Here is a 23074-nt window from a genome sequence, read left to right as displayed (position 1 = left end):
ATATTACTACAGAGGTACGTATTTCTAAAATTTAGTTGGCTAGCGACGCCATCTCACATTGCTTTCGCCTAGCAATAACGCGGCGTGCGTGGGTAGTTCTCTAACAGCCGTCACGCAGCTACTTCCTTGTTACTGTAGCATTAGCAGTGACAGACATGGCTAGCGACAGATTTCATGTAACCATGACAACTTACTTTAGGTGAGATCACAGCTATAAACAACTAACCAAATGTACTTTGCACTTTATTTTGTCACGATCTGCATACATATTTTTGGTTTGCACGTGACAATAAGGGCGATTCATCTGAACAAGTTATGACGGTGTACAATGCCTGGTGGCTGGTATACAAGGAATCAGATAATAAAAGTTTTACCGGTATGTATCATACAAGATAAGTTAAAATACACACTGTATTACGCTATTGTTCATTTTTGTTACGCTATTTTCTGTATTTTAGATGTGAAGGTGGCTCGTCGATGAGTTATCAAGCAAAGGAATTTTAGCGATCTTGACCTAGAATTTTAATTTCACATATTTTAACACAACAGGCCGCACATATTCCTATCTTTCGGTGTCAAATAACAACGTAAATTGTTAATATTTCATTTAACTTGGAAAAACTGGGGATTGGCAAGCAGGTAAATAAACGTTTCGGAGGAGAGAGGGCAAGGTTTGTTACGTAGCGTCCCATTGGCAGCACTTCCTGTTTGGCCAACCGGTGTATTTGTGTCAGCTTCTCTGCGGAGAACTTGGGCGAGTATCACTTGTGAGGCAATTCTGCTTCGAGTTCCGTTGAGACTTCTTGGCTTGACTTCGGGCTGCTGCACGGGACTTCGACTTCGGCCTCTGTGGCTACTTAGGTCGCAGTCCACCACCTCGTAACGCAGTATTATGGTAAGTTCACGTCGCGTAGGAGAAGGCGAGATGGGAGTGACGAGACGATGGTAGGTTTTCTTTAGAAATTTAAGGCACCGCGAGAGGAATAACGTATTGTTCGATGGCTCGCTTATGATTCAGATATTTAAGGGTTCCTGCACGCGTTGTCCTTCACCCTGCAAATATCGAGGCAATCATTATGTTCGAGGCGGAATCGTGTGTTTGATTTATTTTGGTGAAGGGCGGGTTATTTATCATCTTCTTTCCCCTACAACCTTCCCGTGGACCTTGCCGCTCGTTAGTTGTTTTAAATTGCTTTCATTGTAAGGATTGCTGCGTTCCAACTTTCTCTTGTTTCTGTTGGTTTGGAGAAGGTACTATTTCATTTATAAATCATATCTTTGTTTCATTTTGCATGTTTATAACAATGAACTACGGTCAAAGCTGACCTGTTTTTGGTTTCAGTAGAGAGATGAGCCCCATAACTATTTAATACTACTGATTTTGGCAAGGACCACACCCACGACTGAGCTGTCAGGGCTATTATTAATTTTCAAGTCGTTTCCATTGTGCACAGTTACTCACATCGCACTGGAGTCAGAGGGGCCGTTTTTGGATATGAGGAGAATTCATTCCATACGGATCAGAGGCCTTGTTTATATTTAACCATAGCCCAGTGGTAGCTCTCAGTGTTTTGATATACTGTAGATTGATTTGAATAGCGTTTCTCACAAGTCATTACAAGGTTGTGTCGTAATGTCCGGCAAATTTTTAAGAGTATTACCCATTTTTTTCCACTTTCGACTTGAAGAGCCACTTTGCACGACACGCAGTGGCAGCGGGCAGCGGGTAGAGTTGAACAGGATAAAAAAAAGCGAGACGAAGGACCACCTATACCAGGAGCTGAAAGATTAGCGTTGCAAGAGTGAATCACCTGCATACACACTGCCACCCCCAACCCACAACGCAGTATCATGTGTTTGGCTAGGTACGAGCGTGAGCATCACGAATGATTGGAGAATCGTACGAGCCAAATGAATGCCATTCCCTACTCTCTAATCAACTCTTTTTGTTACCGTATGCACACACTTTCTCATCAGGCAGCAGGAGATTTACTTGTGTAAATGAACATGCCAGTGATTGGAATTCACTACTTCCAGGTCGATTTTGTTTAATGGCATTCATACAATCAATATACCGTTCATAGAAACTGCTGGTAATATCTGTGTGGCTACTAAAAATTGAGGCTTCTTGTCACGGTCCACGCGGCTCCCCCCGTCGAAGGTTCGAGTCCTCTCTCGGGCATGTGTTTAAGTGTGTGTGTGTGTGTGTGTGTGTGTGTGTGTGTGTGTGTGTGTGTGTATGTTGTGTCGTCCTTAGCGTAAGTTAGTTAATTAAAGTTTGATTAAATAGTGTGTAAGCTTAAGGACCGATGACCTCAGCAGTTTGGTCCCATAAGACCTTACCACAAATTTCCAGTTTACTGAAAATTGAACTTCACATAATTTAGTTTGACTACATTGGTTTATCTATGAGTAATATTAAGCCATTGTTAGAGCCGTGTCTTTACACAGACATTCCATAGATCAGGAGCTGAGCCGAGTACGCCTGCTACTTACCAGAGCAGTGGTGTAGTTGTCCTGCAGCGTGATCTCGCTGTCGTTGTAGTAAAACAGTCTCACTGAATGAGCGCCACTGAGCTGCTCCTCTCTGGTCGGGAGTCTCAGATCACACCCAACAATTTCCTCGAAGTTTGCGTTCAGGTTACTGATGTCTTCTTCTGTGGCCAGCGACCCAGTACCTGCAATGACAGTCAAACGTGATTCTTTTACGGTAGTAAAATTAACTGTTCATAAGGAAAAAAGAAAGCGAATGGCCTTGCCGCAGTGGTAACACCGGTTTCCGTCAGAATACGAAAGTTAAGCGCTGTCGGGCTTGGATAGCACTTGGATTGGGGAGAGTCCTGTCTGCCGAAAGCTGTTGGCAAGCGGGGTGCACTCAGCCCTTCTGTGGCAAATTGAGGATCTACTTGACTGAGATGTAGTGGCTCCGGTCTCGTACACTGACAACAACCGGGAGAGCTCTGTGCTGACCACACGCCCCTCCCTATCCGCATCTAGTGACGACTTTGGGTTGAGGATGACACGGCAGTCGGTACTTTTGGGCCATCGAGGTCTGTTCGGAGAGAGTTTAATAAGAAAAAGCAGGAACAAGACCCAGAAGTAATTGCTGCGTGAAATTAAAACAGTTGGTCATTCCTTCTTTTATGATTCAGTCTTCGGTTGAGCTTGGCGACTCCTGGAACAACGGACCATTATTAACAGCAGTGAGATGCGTATTCTAGGTCCCAGTCATCAATTTATACTGGTAAATTAATATTCATAGTGAATTTTTTAGGTAAACTATAAAAACTTCAGAGTTCGGGAACAAATCCTTTAAATCCAGCTTTTTTCGACAACGGAGCCGCCATTGCATAAACCCAACGTTCTTACGAAGGAAGAGAAGCCCGCACCGCAATAAAGTCTCTTATTTGCGCTCAAATTTAGCTGTGTTAGCTGCCTTGCGTTTTATATCATGGCATAAGTGATAAAACGTTATAGAAGCAGTCTCCTCAGTCCCTTACTAAGATTAAGTTACGTTAGTAAACTTTAGTATAGGTAGTTTTTATTCTGGTATTATAACTATCGATGTTATCATTCTTTGTGGCCAGGAAAAGGCTAACTTGCAGCAGATTCATCAGACATACACGTGTAACCTTTTTTGTCAGTACCACAACAGTCTCTGATCGCAAATGTTTGTTTACTCACTTGCTGGTTTTAATCATTATGGTCATCTTCAGATTGCTTTAAAAAGAGAAAATGTGCATATTTATGAAAAAATGTAGGTAACAGTAGACTATCAACAACAGCGTTACAAGTAGCAACGGAATATACGTAGTATGGAAGGTTACCAAACATAACTGTTTTCACGAACTTAGAGTAAGCAAATAAAATATTTAGCCGCAAATGGAATGGTCACATAGAGGAAAATCATGATCAAACGGTAAACATTCATGGCCCATAGCGCCGGGTCACCGCTCGTGTACGGTGATCACGACTACGGTGGAAACGTCTGAGGGGGCGTAGCTGCAAGATGTCACTGGTCGAAGGCAGTTCCCAGTGGCGTGATACAATGTCACAAATATGCTCCTAGAAACTCTGCCTAAATCTAAATCGGACACATTAAAATGCACTTTAAGAAAGATTTATAGTTTTAAAATGGGTCCAACGGGAAATATTAGCTTAAATTACAAAATATAGCTGCAAATAAGTGTCTGTTACATACGCAGTACAATAAAGGTAATAGACAGTAGCATGTCAAAGAATGATAAACTCATAGGCACAGAGGACACCTGAGAACGGCTCTAAGAAAGGCCAACTCATAATACACACGGACGGAATCGGAAATACAACTAACAAAAGCTCTAAAGTGTAAACAAAGCTACTTGTGACGTAAGCAGTGCAGAATAAACCAAAGTGAAAGCAGCAATAGAATCACGATCGAAGAGCGTAGGCACAGCAAGCTCGCCCAATCAAAGACAAGGAAACGTGGGCAGTACACAGCCTCGAAGAGATGGCAAGAAAGAAAGGAGGAAGGTTAAAGTTTAATGTCCCGTCGACAGTGGAGTCTTTAGAGATGTAGCCAATGCGCAGGCTCTGATTATGAAAGGATGGGGAAGGAAATGGGACGTACCCTTTCAAAGGAACCATCCTGCCATTCGCCTGGAGCAAAGTAGGGAAATGATGGGAAACCTGAATCTGGGTGGCGGGCGCGCACTTAAACCGTCGTCCTCCAGAATGCGAGTCCGCTTCGCTAACCACTGGGCCATCTCGCGCCGTCTTGAGATGGCGTCAATATCATTGAAATGTGATTTGGTCGGTGAACTTGCAGCAATTATGTAAGTTAAATATCAACTCGATCTTTGTACAGCATTCTTTACACTGATGTACGGGATGGTTCTAGTTAAACTTTCCGTGTTTAACACGTCGTAACACGGAAACTAATTACCGTATGAGTACCAAACTTGGTAGCATTAATGTCGAGAGTAGGAGGTGCTTCATTTGCACGCGTCGCGGTGCCACCGTCTAGTTCCAACTATGGCCACCAGGTGCCGTGATGAGTCATCGTGATTCATAGTCACACACATCTGACCAGTCGCAGCGCGCTTGTTGAAGTGTCAACGTGAACTTGGACAACAGGAGAAGGTCATTATAGGCGAAGCCCCATTATCAAAACTACAGTAATGCTGCAGTTGCACTTCGAGAATATCGCCAGATGAGAGGATTACGGAAGGGTCCTCTATCCCTACCTGCTGTGCGGAGCACGAAGAAGTTCTAATCGACTTGAGAACTTGGTGTCGCTCCAGGAAGAGGCCGACGACCGGTTGCACCACAGGTGGTTGATGAAATGGCAGACAACGTTGCGCGCAATTCCCGATCGTCAGGTAGTGCGAGGGCTGTACCACGACAGTTGAACACCCCGTGGTCCACTGTACAGAAGGTGCTTCGAACCATTCACAAATGGTATCCGTACAGGATCCATATCGTACAGCAGCTTGCACCACAGGACGCAGAACGACGTGTTGACTTCGCTCTTCACTTTCTCGCAAGAATTGAAGTTGACGAGGGCTGTCCCTGGACCATCCTACTGACAGAAGAAGCTCATTTTCTCTGACGGGTTATGGGGAACGTGTCACCGGTGGCTTCACGGCTACGTTCATCATTGACCCATTCTTTCTTGAACCGGCTAGCGCTCAAGCACTTGAGACGTGCATTGTGACTGGCCAGTGTTACTACGATATGCTTCGCCAGCATGTGATACCCGACCTACAGGAGAGAGACGCATTGAACTCAACAGTTTTCGTGCAAGATGGGGGCCCCACCGCACATCGATCGTGAAGTTCACCTGCTGCTCGGAAACACATTTGGAAGCGATCGAATTACCAGCCGATCGTTTCCAAATGCTTGGCCAGCATGATCACCTGATCCCACTACCTGTGATTTATGGTTGTGCGGCTTCCTTAAGGACAAGGTTTACCAGGGGAACATTCATACATGTACTGATCTGAAGCGCAGCATAATAAGAGAAGTAGTCAGCATACCTACGGGCATGCTTCGTTCTGCTATGTAGAATACAATACTGCGCTTTCAGACTCTTCTGGACACTGATGACGGCTATACTGAGTCCCTTTTGTAGCGATGTAACCGTATGATGTTTCGTTGCAGTATATTAAAAGCGTTTCAATTGAATCAGTTCTGCATTTTTTCTTTTCCCCATTTCCTTCAAATTATTGCTACCAAGTTTGGTACTCCTACGGTAATTAGTTTACGTGTTATAACGTGTTAAATAGGAAAAGTTTAATTATAACCATACGGTACAACTAGACGTATTGTGTACGTCTGGATCAAAAGGAAAAAAAATTAATACTATTTCGTCGTTAAATTATTCGTTTTGGATGGTTCACAAGTAACAAAAATATTGATCCAGAGTTACTGAAGGGGTGTAAGGAAGCTCATTCATTTTCAGCGTTTTAGAAAAGGCCTACTGAACTCAAGCGTAGCCGTATTTGACTTGAAGACGATGATAGTGTAGGCGACCGGAATAGTGTAACCACAGAACAGTGAGGAAAGCATCACATGGTGTCAGATGAAGTAAAGCTGTACCAGACACCTGTCGCCTTGAGCGCATCAGGAGAAAGAATGCCTTACACTGACAAGAACTGTCAGAAAGTCTTCAGTGTTGACCAAACGCAAATGGGAAAATGTGTTTATTCTACCGCTTAGAAGCAAATAATTGATTTTGTGCACCTGTTTGTAATGGCGAATAAGATATGGGTTGATCATTTCACGTCACAAACAAGTAGTGATCGAAGTAGTGGGTGCAAACCCGGAGGCCGTTCTCATACAAAGACGAAGTCAATTTCTTCTGGCAGAATCATGGCCACTATTTTCTAGCAAGCCGCCATCTTGTAAATTTGCAAAGTATCAAATCGCAACTGGCGAATATTATACAAGCGTTCCGCCTTATGTGAACTAAAAAATAAATGAAAGGAATCTCAGACTGCTAAAGGGAAAAGCCTTTGATAAGAACAGTGAGCTTGGTCACAAAGATGCTTTTTCAGTGGAAAACAGACATATCTGAAATGCAAACTGTTCAGTTATCCACGCTATCCACCAGTCTTTGGCCATGTTTCTGTTTCACCTGCCCCCCCCCCCCCCCCTACAAAGAAATTTGTGGCTCGAAACATTTAGGGTCCACGGAAAGTTTTATTACTGTTAGCCAGAGTTATTTCTAGCACGTAGCATAGCTTCGACAGACACTATTTACAATTTCTTATGGTTTCAATAAGAACACTAACGCCATGTGTTCTATATTATATGTTAAATGAAAGTCTACATTAAATGAAAGTCGAGGATACACCTTACTGCCCATATGCTGCCCACATAATATACATTTTCTCCACCTCCCACAGTTAATCAGCCTAATTGGACTTTTTTATAGGAAGGCAACAAACAACGCTACGGCTGTAGAAAGTTTATTAAAACCACGACCGGTATCACACCAGTATAGGCGCATACTCAAGAGATCTAAACAGGGATTGCAAAGGAAATATTTTTCCTTTTTTTTTTTTTTTTTTTTTTTTTTTGCAAGTTTTCTTTTTACACAGGCTTCGTGGGTACTCTTACATGGAATAGAGTAGACGCGCTAGAAGCGTTTGCCAAATAGATAAAATGGGATGTCCTTAAAACAAAATAAGACGAGTATTAGGAGCGGTTGAAGTAAAATAAGCCATTCAAAGCGTGCGAGATTGTGCATAAGCACCCCCAGCTGATATTATGGTATGCTTTTTATTGGTGCTTACGTACAATTTCGCACGCTTTTAAGAGTTTGTTTTACTCTCCGCCAAAACACTCGTTTATTTTGTTTTAAAAACACAACATTTTATCTATTTGACGAACGCTTCTTACGAATTTTAGTTTTGTCAGTGACGTAAAGGAAGAAGACAGGCTTCAAGAAAAGCGGTAAACAATGTTGTAGACACAATTACGTAAATACCCAATGTGCGAGTTCATTCTGCTTCATGTAACTGTGTCCACTAAGCCTGTGTAAAAAGAAAAAGTATAAAAAAAGACTTCCAAATTTTTCCTATTTAATCCCTATTTAAACCAATTGAGGTTTCGCCTAAATTGGCGTGAAACTGGTAGTGGATTTAATAAACTTTCTACAGCCAGAGCTGTGCTTGTTGCCTTCATATAAACATGTGGACATTTGGCTGCGGTTGCCTGCAATTCAAGATAATATGTAAGGGACGTGTGACGTACTCTACGTGTGAACAGCGCACACCCAGATCACAGCTGACATGTGTTTACGATGCTTCTGATAGAGCTTACTGCTCCACTGGAGACATGGCTCATGACGTCATGAACCGGCCTACGTTTCCATAAGAACACAGCGGTTAACTTTTGACATTAAAACTAAAAATTTCAATCATATTGTAATGAAACACACTGAGGTCCGATACTTTTCTGCAAATCTTTTATAATTACAATAATATAATATAATTACTACGATAAACGAGTAAAATTACCATCAGGTGAAAACAGCTCAAATTAATTAAATTCATGTAAATTAATACAAATTTTTAATGTTTTAGAAAACATGCTGAGAGTGTTGTTCCCCGCTGAATGAGAGAGTTATAATTTGTCATCAATTAATAAACGCTGAAAACAATAAAAAATCACTACTTAATTAATTAGGTTGGTATCCAATGCTGAAAACTAAGTACCAGGACAGCACATAGTAATCGGTAAGGTAGAGCCCCAAAATAATGGCTGCTAGGCTTGTGGCGGTAAGCAGGGATACAGCAATTCACTCCCCACCCTTCAGCTACGAGGTCCCGACTGGTCTTAGGACGATTCAGTGCTCTGAACAGGTGCGACGATGTAATTTATTTACGTCTCTAGCGCCTCTTCATCTAAGGGCAAGTCACAGTCTACGAGATACTAACTGACTAAAGGAGAAAGTATGAAACTATAGTCGATGGAGCAGGTAAAATGGAACCCAAATGCCTAAGAAATCAAATTTACCTCAAGATCAAAATGGCAAAGCACGAATCGTTCGAAAAAATGCAAGCATGTAGAAGCATGCATAACCAGAGGAGTCACAGGCACCACCTACAGAAAATTTAGAGAGACCTTTCGCGAAAAGAGGAGTGACTGTGTGAACATGCCTCAGATGGGAAACCAGTACTAACAAGGAACGGCTGAGAGGGATGTTGCAAAAGGCGAACAATGTCTGCGGCATTCGACGCCCCACGTGTTTTCTACCATGCAACCACAATAATGGCTGCTAATTGCAAGAGGGTAGGACTAGAGGTATCCGATGGATGGCGAGCACGGCAGGAGGCTACGGAGAGTAGTTGAACTGCTTAGTTGACGAGTAATTCACGACAATGCTACAGTGCTGGTGGTGTTAATTCAAAGTAGAGCAAGGGCAACGATAAACAAAGCGAACATTGCATTATATCTACAACAACAGTTGCCGAAGCTGACATTTCGTCAGAAAGGGGCCCAAGCAATTTCGCAGAGTTAGAAAGAAGTGGCAAGAGAAATATTATCGTTTCTGCAATATGAGTTAGTGTAATCTGTGGTGTCGTATATGCTCGACTGTGCGGAAAAATGTACATGAGGAGTACAATAATCACGATGCATGCTTAATAAGTGAATGTGATATTGAAACAGGTGTCGAGCCTTGTAGTTCATATCCTTGTCCGACAGATCACGTCTGCAGTCAAAATCAATGATTGAAAGCAAGGAGCGATTACTAAACATAATTACAAGCATGGTAGACCATCCGCAGCATTGCAAAAAAAGAAAACAATTATGAACAGATTTCGAGTTCGCAGCAGCACAATTTACAGGATGTGATTAAATAAAACAACAGGTTTACTGTTACCAGTCACTGTTTATTTATCTCCACGACGCGTTTCAAAGGTTTAAACCTCCATCATCAGGGGGATTTACATTCGTTAGTATGACATTTGTGTTACGATTTTTTGGAGGAACTTGTGGCACTATCTGGTGGAGAAAACAAACCAATATTTCAGAACATGGTTTTGGGTTTCTTTAGACAAAAAATTAAACGTATATCTAACGGTAAACATAATACAAGTAAAATAGTGTACCTCCAGTGGTCACAGGTTTCTTTCGCTGTCGTAACACATCACATGTATAGTGTCATACTTTGTAAACAAATATGGCGTCTGGAAACTATTGGGTGCAAGGATAGTATAGCAGGAGAGAAAACATTATCGCAAAGTGCAAAGAATATACATCGTAACAACATTATTACAGAATAATTTTTTTAAGGATTTGGAGGTGTCTGTTTTGAGGTGTCGAATACATGCTTTGGAATAAATACTTTGGGCGGTATATAAATCCGACTTTGACAAGTTAAAATAGCTTAAACTTTATACTCGTTTATACAATCAGGTGAAATGTTAAAATAGCTTAAACTTCATATTTGTTTATACAATCAGGTGAAATGTTACAAACTTTAAGTACAATAATCATATTGGCTACAGCGGTAAAATTATACATAAATAACAATTTTTATTGGGATTAATAGATAGATATGAAAGGCTGGAGGCAGAGGGAGAGAAAGAAAAAGAGAAAGTGAGAGGGAGAGAGGAGGTCGAAAGAGTGATTGTATGAGAGTAAACTTTACGTGCCAAGGAGTCTTAAGATTATATCTGTTACATGTAATAACTGCCTAAAGGTTGGGGTAATAGATTGGTTAATGCTTTGAAATATGCAGATGGATATACAATTTATGTCAGTAGTTGATATACATATAGTTTCATGCTGACAAGGGGTACAAGCTGTTGGTGTGATGATGTATACGTAGATGAGGTCAATCTCTTGTACTCTTGGCAGCTGTCATGATAACATAACTAAATATTTATGGTAAATATTAAGGTAGGTGTGTGTGTGTGTGTGTGTGTGTGTGTGTGTGTGTGTGTGTGTGCGTGTGTGTGTGCAATTTTAATGATGTAGGCAGTTGCTGAAAACAGAGATGATACTATTGTAAATATTGTCATTTTTGTCATTTAATATGGATTCAGGTTGTTTTGTTTGGTGTTTTTATATTTGGAGTGTTTCAAGGATGTCTAGTTTTATGCCTTTTGGTTGGATGCGTAGGATGCTGGTACTTGTGTTGTTAACATGGTGTTTTGTTTCATGCAGGTTGGTGGCTATTGCTGTTGTGTGGTATTTTTTGTTTTTCAGTGCTGCCATGTGTTCTTTGAATCTGATCTCAAATGATCTGCCTGTCTGGCCTGTGTAAAAACATTCACAGTCCAAACATTCAATTTTGTACACACCTGTGTGCTGATGTTGTGTGGTAGTTTTCGTCGAATCTTGTTGTCTCTGGTAAAGGATATGCTTATGCCTTTTCGTTTGAAGACATTGGAAATCTTATATGAAATGTTACTTAGAAAGGGGATTTTATGGAAGATGTTATTTTCTTTTTGTTTTTTGTGTTGTGATTGCTTTGTCATTATTGACTGTTTTATGGTGTATACTACAGAGCTCTTATAGCTATTTGCAATTGCTGGTTGTTTTATTATTTCAATTTCTTGATCACATTTGTCTTCAGAGAGTGATAGTTGGATAGCTCTATTGATCATGTACCGGAATGCTGCCATTTTGTGGGCTGTGGGGTAACAGAACGAATTATGGATTGTAGTGTGACACCTCCAAATCCTTAAAAAAACTGTAACAATGTTATTATGATGTATATTCTTTGTATTTTGCGATAATGTTTTCTCTCCTGCTATACGATCCTTGCACCTAATAGTTTCCAGACGCCATAACTGTTTACGAAGTATGACAGTACGCATTTGATGTTTTACGACAGCAAAAGGAACCTGTGACCACTGGAGGTACTCTATTTTACTTACTACTGTATTATGTTTACCGTTAGATATACGTTTAATTTTTTGTCTAAAGAAATCCAAAACCATGTTGTGAAATAGTGTATTGTTTTCTCCAAAACAGCGCCACAAGTTCCTCCAATTAATCGTAACACAACACACACACAAACGTCATACTAACAAATGTAAATCCACCTGATGATGCAGGCTTATGCCTTTGAAAGGCGTTGTGGAGATAAATAAACAGTGACTGGTAACAGTAAACCTGTTGTTTCATTTAATGTAAGTAACAGTCACGGTAAAGCCTAACCTAAAATGTTCGCGTTTAAAGTTACAGATTATGAATGATAATGACCTCCGTTATCGACATAAAACTGCGCGTGACACAGATTACAGTGATTTAGAGGGAAGACGTAGATGGTTGCATAACCTCAAACACAGTGCCATAGAAATGGAAGGCGCAAGATAACGAAATTTCAAACTAAGCGTCGACTTGACGATGCACAACAAACTGCGGAATCGCCCGGAGAATTTGTAGATGAGACGAACAAGCTTTTCCCATTGTTCAGTAAGGTATTAGCTTTCAATCCCGATCAATCGGGATTTGAAGAGGAAATGCATTTGAAAGGAATCCTGGAAATTAGAGGTACGAAGAGAGCTGTGTCAAGATCAACAAATATCAATGCCATAACGCATTCGTATACGATTATGCCGAATGTTAATCTGGATGGTAAATTGGCTTGTAAATTATTTGTTGTGCTGCGAGAAGTTGGAGGTGTTCTGCTCCATACGGTTCTTTGTCGGGTGCGTCATCTTCCAAGTGCAGTAAGGAATATTTAAGTAACAGCAAGCAAGAGCGGGAAAATGGGTGTAAGAGAACGGCAACTGTGTTATGAGCACTGCTTTTGGCAAATAACTTGTCAAAATAACTTGATTTTGCTTGATTTCGGGTCTGCGTACAAAAATCATACTGCTTTCGAGTATCTGCTCTCTTTAAGAGCGGGTGCCTAACTAAGCGTCCAAGGTTCGAACCTTTGTGATCCCTGTGGCGCTCCGTTTTTCATTCGTTGTTTATGGTGCTATTTAATGATTTGTTTTGAACATTTCTTGAACGTCGACGATGTCCATTTTGTGAAGTGTAATACGTACACCTCATATAAGTTTGATCTCTGTATCTCCCGGACAGTCATTTTCTGCCGTCGTCCTGATGCACATGGTGAACCATCAGCAGTTAATATTTTTCCTGTCATAATTGTTAACACAACCCTTTCAAATGAGCGTTACTAAAGGTTAAAATTGTGACCTCGCACTCAAGGGGTTCCTTGTAAGCAATAAGGGGGTAAGGAAAGGTGAATGGAATATATAGAAGTGCTACACAAGGACAGGGAAGACGAAGTAAATGAAAATGAGTTGGGAGGTGTGACTTCGCGAAAAGAATTTGACAGAGCGCTGAGAGACTTAAGTCAAAACTAGGGCCCTGGAATGTGCAACATATTCTCAGAATTATTGAGCCAGTCATGACAAAACTATTCCACCTAATGTGCAAGCTGTATAGGACATGTGAAATACGTTCAGACGTAAAGAACAGTATAATAATTCCAATTCCAAAGGAGGTTATTCGCTGGAAGTGTGAATATTACCCAGCTATCAGTTTAATAAGTCATGGTTGGTTAATACAGACATGAATTATCTACATGAGAATGGAAAAATCTGGCAGAAGCCAAACTTATGTAAAAGATCCGTTTGCGTTCCAAAGAAATGTAGAAAAATTCCTACGAATTATGTCTGAAGATATGGTAATGAAAGGCAGGTCTACGGTTATATCATTTACACATTTACAAAAATCTGTTGACAGTGTAAAGTGGCACACATTCCTTATAATTCTAAAGGTAGCAGGAATAAGGTACAGGAAGCGAAAGGTTATCCATAACCTGTACCGAAACCAGACTGCAGTTACGAGTCGAAGAGAGATGAGAGAGAAGAAGGGGTTATGAAGGGATACGAGAGGGTAGTCGTCTAACGCCAGTATTATTCAAGCTGTACATTGACTAAGCTGTAGAGAAAACCATGACGAAATTAGGAAAGAGAATTTAAGTTCAGGGACAAGAAATAAAACCTTACAGGGACGCCAATGACGTAATTCTGTCAGAGACAGCAGAAAATTAGGAAGAAGAGTTATAATATAAACAAACACAAAAGCAAAACAAGGATAAGGGAATGTAGACGAATTAAATCAAGTGATGGTGAAGGAGTTAGTCCAGGAAATGAGATATTAAAAGTAGATGGGTTTTGCTACTTAGACAGCAAAATAACAGATGATGTCTGAAGAGGAGAGCACTTACAATGTCGACTGACTATAGCGGGAAAGGGATTTCTGTGAAAGAGAAGTTAGTTAACATCTAATTTAAATTTAAGGGTTAGGGCGCCTTTTCTGAATGTATTTGTCAAGAATGTAGACTTGTGTGTAAGTGAATCCTGAAGAAAAGCAGTTCCGACAAGAAGAGAATGAAAGGTTTTGAAGCGTGGTGCCATAAAAGAAAAGATTAGCTGCGCGGATGGAGTAACTAATGAGGAGGAAATGGAAAAGGCGATTTATACCAAGGATTGAGTAAAAGAAGGGAGCGGTTGGTAGGACATATCCTGAGACATGAAGGATTCGTCGATTTGGTAACAGAGGGAAATTTGGAGAGGGGGGGGGGGAGGGGGGGCTAATAATTGGAGAGTGAGACCAAATGATGAATTCAGTAAGCAGGTTGAAATAGATGTGTGTTGCAGCTGTTATTCGGAGATAAAGTGCCTTGCACAGGATAGAGTAGCGTAGAGAGCTCCATCAGACCGGTCGTCGGACTGCAGACCACAACAACAACGACAACAGCGTTCACAGTTTATCAAATAATTGGGTGTTGACATCTAAAAGGAGTATGTGAATCCTTACCAAACGAACCGTGAATCTGGGCAACTAGTTCGAGATCCGTAACTCCCGACATGTACGGGACGTGATTATAGCGACCTTCAGCTACCAGCCGCCATGGTTCCTCTGTGAGAAAGGCTGTTTCCTGATCCGGTTCGACACTGGGTGCCCAGACGCATGTAAATAAACTCAGGCTGTCCTGTTATTGAGGAAAGATAAATTATTTTCATGTCCATATGTACAATTTCAAAGTAATTTTAACAGATTACTCAAAAAAGTAAACAACAGAGGCATTATAAAGAGGTTAAGAAACAATACAAAAGAAATAAGGTTCCAAAATTCTTAACCTCAAGATGTCACATGTCAAAAATTATGAGCAACGTTACATTTGTTTCGGATTAAGTTGGTTTTGATTCAGTGCAGCTCACTACATGAAACAGTTCTATAAATGAGACACTTCTACCGCTGTACAGCTACTCACTGCTTGATATTAACACTTTGATATGCGAAGATTGCAACTTCAAAATTAGCATTGAGTATATTAATAAGATCACATTTTTATAATCGTTACTACTAAGTTTTATAATTCTTGTATATTACTTCACTTGTATAGTATCTGAAATGTTGATTGCAGCGAGTCCTGGAGAAAGGATTCGCTGGAATGTGTATGATAGGAGCTGTGCTTTCAGTTCCCCCAGTTGAAATAAATGCATAAAGAAATGAACGAAATTATACAGGAGATCATTTTGCTGTGTTTAATGTATCATGTTACACTGCATGCTCGACCCCACTCTTCAAGACTTCTTCCTGGCTTCATTTAGACGTCTAACTACGATGCTGTAGATTAATGGTTCGGCTCTATTGTCTGCTTCTATGAGATCACTTATGTGCATGCCAAATCAGGTCTTTGAACATTAGGTCCAAACTATCATTTTCAATGCAGCTCTCATAGAAAGTAGGGGACAGATGTTCCTCTGGGAACAATCAAGGTCGTCTCCTTATCTATGGGGTCAATGTCCGCCAGGGTCAATGTTATGAGACAGTTTTCCTCCTTACCTTCAAGGTGATGGTTCAATGTCCTCTCTGAGAAATTGTCCATTGTTCCCTACAAGTCAGTCACTTGGCTTCATTGTTCTTATTAATGACGTATCACAATTTATTTTCTAATTTTTGTACTTAATGACAAGTCACTTTTAACCATTATTAATGACCTGTTACTTTCACCACCATTATAAAGGATCACCATTATTGATAACCCAATAGATTTTGGGTAATAAATCACTATAATTGGGTTAGAAGTAATGGCGGTAAAGTGATAGGTCATTAATAATAGTGATAAAAGTAATATGTCATTAATTAAACTAAATGGGCAGTAAATTATGACAGGTCATTAATTAAAGTTACAAGGCCAAGAGGCCAACCAGTAGGGACATTGAGGATGAGAAGTACAGTTACCTCTGGACATTGACCCCAGAGGTAAGGAGGTTATATTGATTTTAGATGATATTGGCCGTTTCCATACGAACATTGGTTCCCTATTCACGAGTCTATGTTGCAAGACTCTCTTCATCTATCTTGCAGCTCCTGCTATCACTACAGCTTCACTTACACCGTCATAACGTGAAGGCACCATGCATCCAACAGATGGTTATAAATTTCTGTACTAGCTGCATCAAGTTTAAAATTCTTAGGAAATATTTCCTGCACTTTTTCCTTTCCTTAGGAACTATAAAGTATTGTACACAGTAGTACAACAAACGACAGCCAGTGGATTCAGCTGAACGTTGGTCGTCAATGCATTGACGTTCGGCCTCTCATCCACACCAAACCAAGGGACTGAGTCTAAGAGTTGAGGCTTTGTGGAATCACAAATGGCTCTAACAACTTCTCGAGGTTGCTCCCCATTTTCCTGTTGCTTTAAAGTAGAATTTCGGTCACAATTTCACCGGCCGATCGTATGAGGAAAGGAGACGGTTTAGCAGTCGTCGCACGTGTAGCATTTATTTTACGGCAAGAAGCCGATAATGAGAAAAAGGAGCAGAGGGAACGAGACTGGTGGTCGACCAGTCCTTTACTGGGATAAAATTAATGTCTAACCCTAAAAATGAGTTAGAATATGGGCTATTTGATATTTTCCCGAATAAAAGCTACAGATTTCGTATTATTGATTTGTGTAGTACCTAAAATTTGCAAAGATGACGACTCTGTAAGGAGAGATGTACCTACGGCAGATAGAGTAATAGTCAGTCTGAGGTGTTTAGCTACTGGGGATTCAGACGTCAGCTTACCGTACAACCTTAAAATATCAAAAAAGCTCATCTCTAAGACTGTACGTGAAGTTTGTTCAGGCATCATTCAAAATCTACAAGAATATATGAGAGTAAGTTCATAGTGAACAGATGTCAATAAAGACTCCACTTCCTTTTTCGCATCTTGCACATTACTTTCTAACAACTCGCTTATTTCTCTCGAATCGTCCAATCTTCCCAATTTGTTGTATAATCGCTGTCCGTTCCCTTTCACGTTGTCTGTATTCCACTCCACACTCCAGTGCTTTTAAACCCGTTCAACAAGCACAACAAATCGCTACTGTACCAAGAAACATTCGACGTGGCGTTCACACTAGGAAAGGGGTCCCCAGGTCTACTCACCGACAACGCTTTGATATGACCGGCGGCTGTCCGAGGCGCAACCATGGCCAACCGTATCGTTGGATCCGATCTGCCGCCTGTACATACCAATTAAATCTCGGCGAACGAAGCGGTTGGTCCGTTCGTCTTCAGTTGCCTAGTTTGCACGCGGCTTAACGTAGTGCAACCCAACATAGTTACAACGAAAGGCAAAAGTAATCACACCGCACTATACATACTCTGAACGGCAGTGGGTATCGATAGTCTGATACACAATTCCTTAGTGCCTGCACCGATCACGCAGAGGCGTAATGGGGAATGTAATTTCTCAGAAGGATAAGTTTTGATAAGTACGCAATGAAATCAAAACACTACAAAATCGGGAAACGTGTCTTGCGACTAGTGTTCGTAATTCTATTCATATGCCGGCTAGCACTGGGAGTAAATGTCGTTTGCTGCAGACACAGTAGCTGGAAGACCTCACAGTGAGTCAGTGAGGTGTTACAAGGAAAAAGGACGCTATTTACAGTGTGCTTCATAAGAAAAATTAAACATTTCTGCTGCTGGCAGTATGACTATTCGAATTAAACATTCTGTACAACATGTGTTCAATTTTTTTGTTACAGCTCACGACAGTTCTAAGTTTTCATTCCGCGTGTTGGTACTCCAGTCCCTGTGGGTTTATTTACCGATTGCCATTTTTTGTTTTCAAGTTATGAAGTTGAGTCTACATAATTGAATATATGAACTGTGTTGTGAATGTGAATTGTTGACTAACTATACTGTATCATTTAAACAAAGTGCACATGTTAACAAATGCAGGGTATGCGGATGCAGGAGTTGTACGTATGTTGAAAATAGAAACGCTACTGCTGTTTGTAGACAGTACGGTAGACGGTTGCCTAACTGCGGAATAGCGGATTCAAGAGTGTTTTCTCTACAGTGTTTGGGACTGGTTGAGAATCCCAGCAATCATATCTCATCTAAACGTACAGATGAACAGAGGGTCAATGATGTGGACGACATTATTCAGCTGCGAGAACGTAGTCGTTGAACAAGTGCTCCTAGAATTTCTAGGTGCATCGGAGTTTCACACAAAGAGTGTGACGGATATTACACATGCACAGCCGCTACCCTTATCATTTACAGCCGATTCAACACCTTCGAAAAACAGATGAAGGTAGACGTTGGAATTCTGTCGTTGGCTAATACAAACTGCCCAGTATGAAACGCCTCACATCCTTGTGGAGACACACTTTGCAGAACGCTTTTCTGTAAAGGTATGGTGCGGTATGATGTGTGACTGGGCCAGTTATTACATCTTACATGATGATGTTATCTAGAATTTTTGAAAACAAGTTTCCGTCACGGCTGGAAGAGGTTCCTATGTTTGCTAAGATGGATATGTTCTTCAAGCACGACAGGGCACCTGCACACTCAGGTCGCCAGGCGACACCTCATGTAAAAGAAGCATTCTTCGGAAGATCGATGGGCAGAAATGGTCTCGTTTCTTGGCAACCAAGGTCGCGGAACCGAACCGTTTTAGATTTTTGCCTATGAGTATGGTTTAAATTGGAAGCCTGCAAAGAACACGTTAACACAAGAGACGAATTGATCTTTCGGAATATGAATGACAATGGCTTCATGGAACAATGCCAGGACGTCCTCAGAAATCAGGGGAATTCGAAAGTGCATTGAAGTCGGATGAATTTTATAACTCAGTTTTCATCTTAATCACTTACTTTTTCTTAACACCTTCTGCGAGTATTTGTTTGAGCTACATTCTAACAGCTGTATCTCTGTATCAAATAAAAACTCAACACTCGTTGTATGGAATGTTTTATTTGAATTAATCTAAAATATTTGCTATTCGTCCTGAAACATTGTGTATACGTTAAGCTAGGGGAAATCTGGAGACCAAAATAGTACTTTGATACCTTAATCATGTTCTTCCGGTCATTTTCGAACGCTGCTATATGACCAGGAAAATTATCGTGCAGTATGATCCAACGATCCGTAGGGTAGACCGTCATATAGGACCAAGAAGGAGACGTCAGAGCATGAACTCCTGTGCAGATGATTGAAGAGTGTGTTCTGCGTGGGTTATTAAACACAAAGATCGCCATGATATATTTTTACAAACCATAACCCTCACAGCAGTATCTCGTATTCTTCGAGTAAGGGTTTTAAGGTGATTTTTCATAGAATTTTCTAGAAGTTGTGGTCAACCTCCAGTGCACCAGGAAACATGAGTCTGCCGTCAGCATAGCTGTCAACTTGCACCAGCCGCTTTATTTCGATACTGATTTTTAAATTAAAGACTTCGGAGCGCCATACACAACATGTTCACTGAATTATTGTGGTTGGCACGAATGTGGTTGCCCCTACTAACTCAGTTAGTTGTTCCGCTATTTATATCCTTGACGGGCCGTTTCTAGTTGATGTTCATTTCCGCTGTCGACAACGATCACTGAAAGTGCCGTCAATAGTCCAGTCACGTTACAATTTCATCACAGACTTGCAAAAAGAACACAATCATCGCCATTTAATAAATATCGCCTATGCCCCCTCAGCCCTATGTTCAACGACTTGTCACTTACATCAACAATGACAACAGAGAGTACTATGCGTGTGGAAAACCTGTAGATCTTCTTACACAACCGTTCCACTTGAACACCTCACCTGATGCAAGCCTTGAACTTAGCGGTGATCAAACCTAGGGGATAAACTATCCGCTCGATAGTGTATTACCTATTGTTACAACCTGTTCAGCCAATGTTAATAATAGGAATACCTTCTCCTTGCGATTACACTCAGCGCTAAATAAATATGTTCCTTTCTGACGTAAGCTCATTTAACTGACTATAAATACATACCTCCTCTGACAGAGCTTTGTCACTGTCTTGGGCTAGGGTGCGTCCATCCACGGTTTTGAGAAAGTCTACGAGATCTGTGGAGTTCTGCCCCGAATATCCCAAGTAGTTCGCGAAGCGTATTGCTCTGTCTGTTGCGTTTTTGGAGAAAGCCCAGGGGTTCAGCGCTGACCCGCTCATTGCTATGGCGTTCTTAAAGAGACCTGGGAAGTAAAATTGATGTGAATTAGTCATAGTGCAAACTTAACATTAAAGCATAAATATCTCTAGACTAACATAAATTAAATTTATATTATTACGATTCTAAAGGAATGGCATTATATGCATTCTCCTGGAATTCCGTACTTCATATGCAGTAGAAAGGCAAATTGTTTTAGCTGAAGAGAGCAAATGAACTATGTGCTCTTAATATACTGTCAACTTTCACAATTTCGTTCTTTGGTTAAAGCGGCTTATGGAGTAAATCAAATTATCTCGGTGAACGTATATATCAATATACTGCATGTATCGAAAACCGAGAGAACCTTAACTTCTTTCAGTGAATTAAACACATATCATACTAAGTATTTTTATGGAGCAAGAAGTGTGTATAATGCAAGATAGAAAGTCTGGGATGTGTTACAAGCATTTATTATACATTAGTACACCGTCAAATTTCAGACGCTGTCTGTGACTTTAAACTGAAACATCATGAAGGCGTATTGCAACAAAAGTCAAACTGGATATCCAAATGATTAGCACGTCAACGAATTTGCACAAAGTAATTTAACGTTATTTACATTTAGTACATATTTTTATATTATTTATTTGCAACTTGCTTCATTACAGTATTTGTAATACTACAAGTTTAGGTTTAATTTTCATATAAAATACATATGAAACAAGTCTAATTATAACGAATTACAATAGCAAGAGTGAAAAGTATACCATTAATTATATACACAATAGTAAATTTCTGTGTTTTTAAGCTTTTCAGGTAGAGCAATATTTAACATCAAGGAACATTGTTATTCATAAGCCGGGAAAGGTAGTTGCATTACACAATTTAAGTATTTGAGGTACAGTTTTAGGAAAGCTGCTCCATATACGGGATTGGTGAATCCCTTCTACGTAGTACTCTTCCTTAGTACGTGTCTCTCATCATTAACTTCACTGCACACTCGTAAAACACGATCGACTGTTTGACCACCCTCTGTGCATCGTAGTAAGATATTAATTTTCCATGTCTGGTTAACATTTTTGTAAGATTAGATGACTAAGATAACTTTATGGTATGACGATCTCGAACAATCTGTAAAGAGCTTTTCAGTCGCCTCTTTTGTAGTTTCAACCATCCTATTTCCCGTTTTTCTTTTGTTGTTCATATTATTCTCTTTTGATCACAAATGGAGGAATTCTATTGTAGAGATGTGTCGCGTTTTCTCGAGCTGCTTGTTTGGCAAGTGCGCCACTCAGTTCATTCTCAGGAGTTCACATACGGGGCTCTGTCCAATCCAAGTTGATACACCATTTCGTCTGATGCAATGCTCTAATTTTGGTTTTGATATTTTCTGTCAAAAACACTCGTGTTCAGAAAAATCTGAATACCTTGAACGAGTAGACATTTACAGGACATGAACATTAGTATGTTCCGCAGAAATGATTAGCAAATGATATGCAAATTGATTACATTTATCCATTAATCACCGCCACCCCCAAACACCCCCACCCCAAACCACGCTCATCCCCGCCCCTGACCAATCCCCACCCCCATTCCCGGATGACATCACTTATTTTTCTCAGCCTGCACGTGGGTCCCACCCCCTTCCCCCATATCCACCCTCTCCTTCCTCCAACCTACCCTACCGGCGGGAATTTCGAGTTTTGGGGGGAATTTCGGATTTTGGCGGGAATTTCTTTGTCCCAAAGCTGTGCTGACGTCCAACCCCACCCGGGAATTGGAGGGAAATTAAAATTCGTGCACCCTTTCTGGGACTTGAACCCTGGTCCTCCTGGACTGAAAGCCCAATTGCACCCCCCATAACACAATAATACCACCAGAGGCACTTGGAATTGACGGGAAATTAAAAATGACGGTTCCTTTTCTGGGACTCTTAGCCTGATCTACTGGATGGAAAGCCCAAGTGCACCCCCCCCCCCCCCCCCCCTACACATTGAAACTGTCCAGATGCAGGAGAGGAAGGTTAGATTAGTGTACTTTGTTTTGATCGGGTAACTGACGCAAGTATCAGGCCTAATTACGCAATTGACCATAAAGATCAGACCTAATTACATAACTCTACGCATAGTGCTACACAAGGACGGCATAAAAGTGCAGTACAACTGAAAAACTGACGATACCATGCCACTGGTGTTATTCTGCTGGGAAAAAATTTCGGAGTACCACTCGAAACTGCTGACAGACACTCAAACTCTACTCTTCACCTACAAGCTGGTGGGAAAAAGGCAGTGGTGTAAGGTACTATTCTTTTTGGCAGGCAATACGTTCAACAGACGAGATACTGGTGTTGGGCAGAGGGGAGTTTAAAAAAATGTGTTACCTGTAAGCATACAGTATCTATCGCTTTTTGACATCAGTGTTCACTACAGACACCTGCACAAAAACCACCCTGCAGCCCAGGTAATTGAATCCAATATTCGCTATCACAATTGATGGAGAAAAATGCGTCACTGCTCTAATCACACTTCGAAATTGTCGCGAAAAAACCAGCACTCATAATGAATGGGTCCTGATACAGCACATGTACTGGTGAAAATCGTCATCCTAAAAGACTGAAAGGGAGGGGGGTAGTTGAACGTGAATTCTCCTCG

General features: G+C 40.8%; 1 protein-coding gene across 1 annotated transcript in view; it reads right to left on the bottom strand.

Moving 5' to 3' along the window:
- LOC124596120 (esterase FE4-like) overlaps nt 1-23074 on the bottom strand; it is a 67594-nt gene that overhangs the window by 17810 nt on the left and 26710 nt on the right. Inside the window, exons 6-8 of the mRNA XM_047135135.1 lie at nt 20267-20466; nt 14785-14959; nt 2497-2678 (exon numbers count right to left, since the gene is read on the bottom strand). Coding sequence (XP_046991091.1) covers nt 2497-2678; nt 14785-14959; nt 20267-20466 — 557 coding nt within the window. The remainder of the gene's footprint in view (nt 1-2496; nt 2679-14784; nt 14960-20266; nt 20467-23074) is intronic.

This window comes from Schistocerca americana, chromosome 2, assembly GCF_021461395.2.
Source record: "Schistocerca americana isolate TAMUIC-IGC-003095 chromosome 2, iqSchAmer2.1, whole genome shotgun sequence".
Taxonomy (NCBI): Eukaryota; Metazoa; Arthropoda; class Insecta; order Orthoptera; family Acrididae; genus Schistocerca; species Schistocerca americana.
This window is presented reverse-complemented; position numbering and strand designations above follow the sequence as displayed.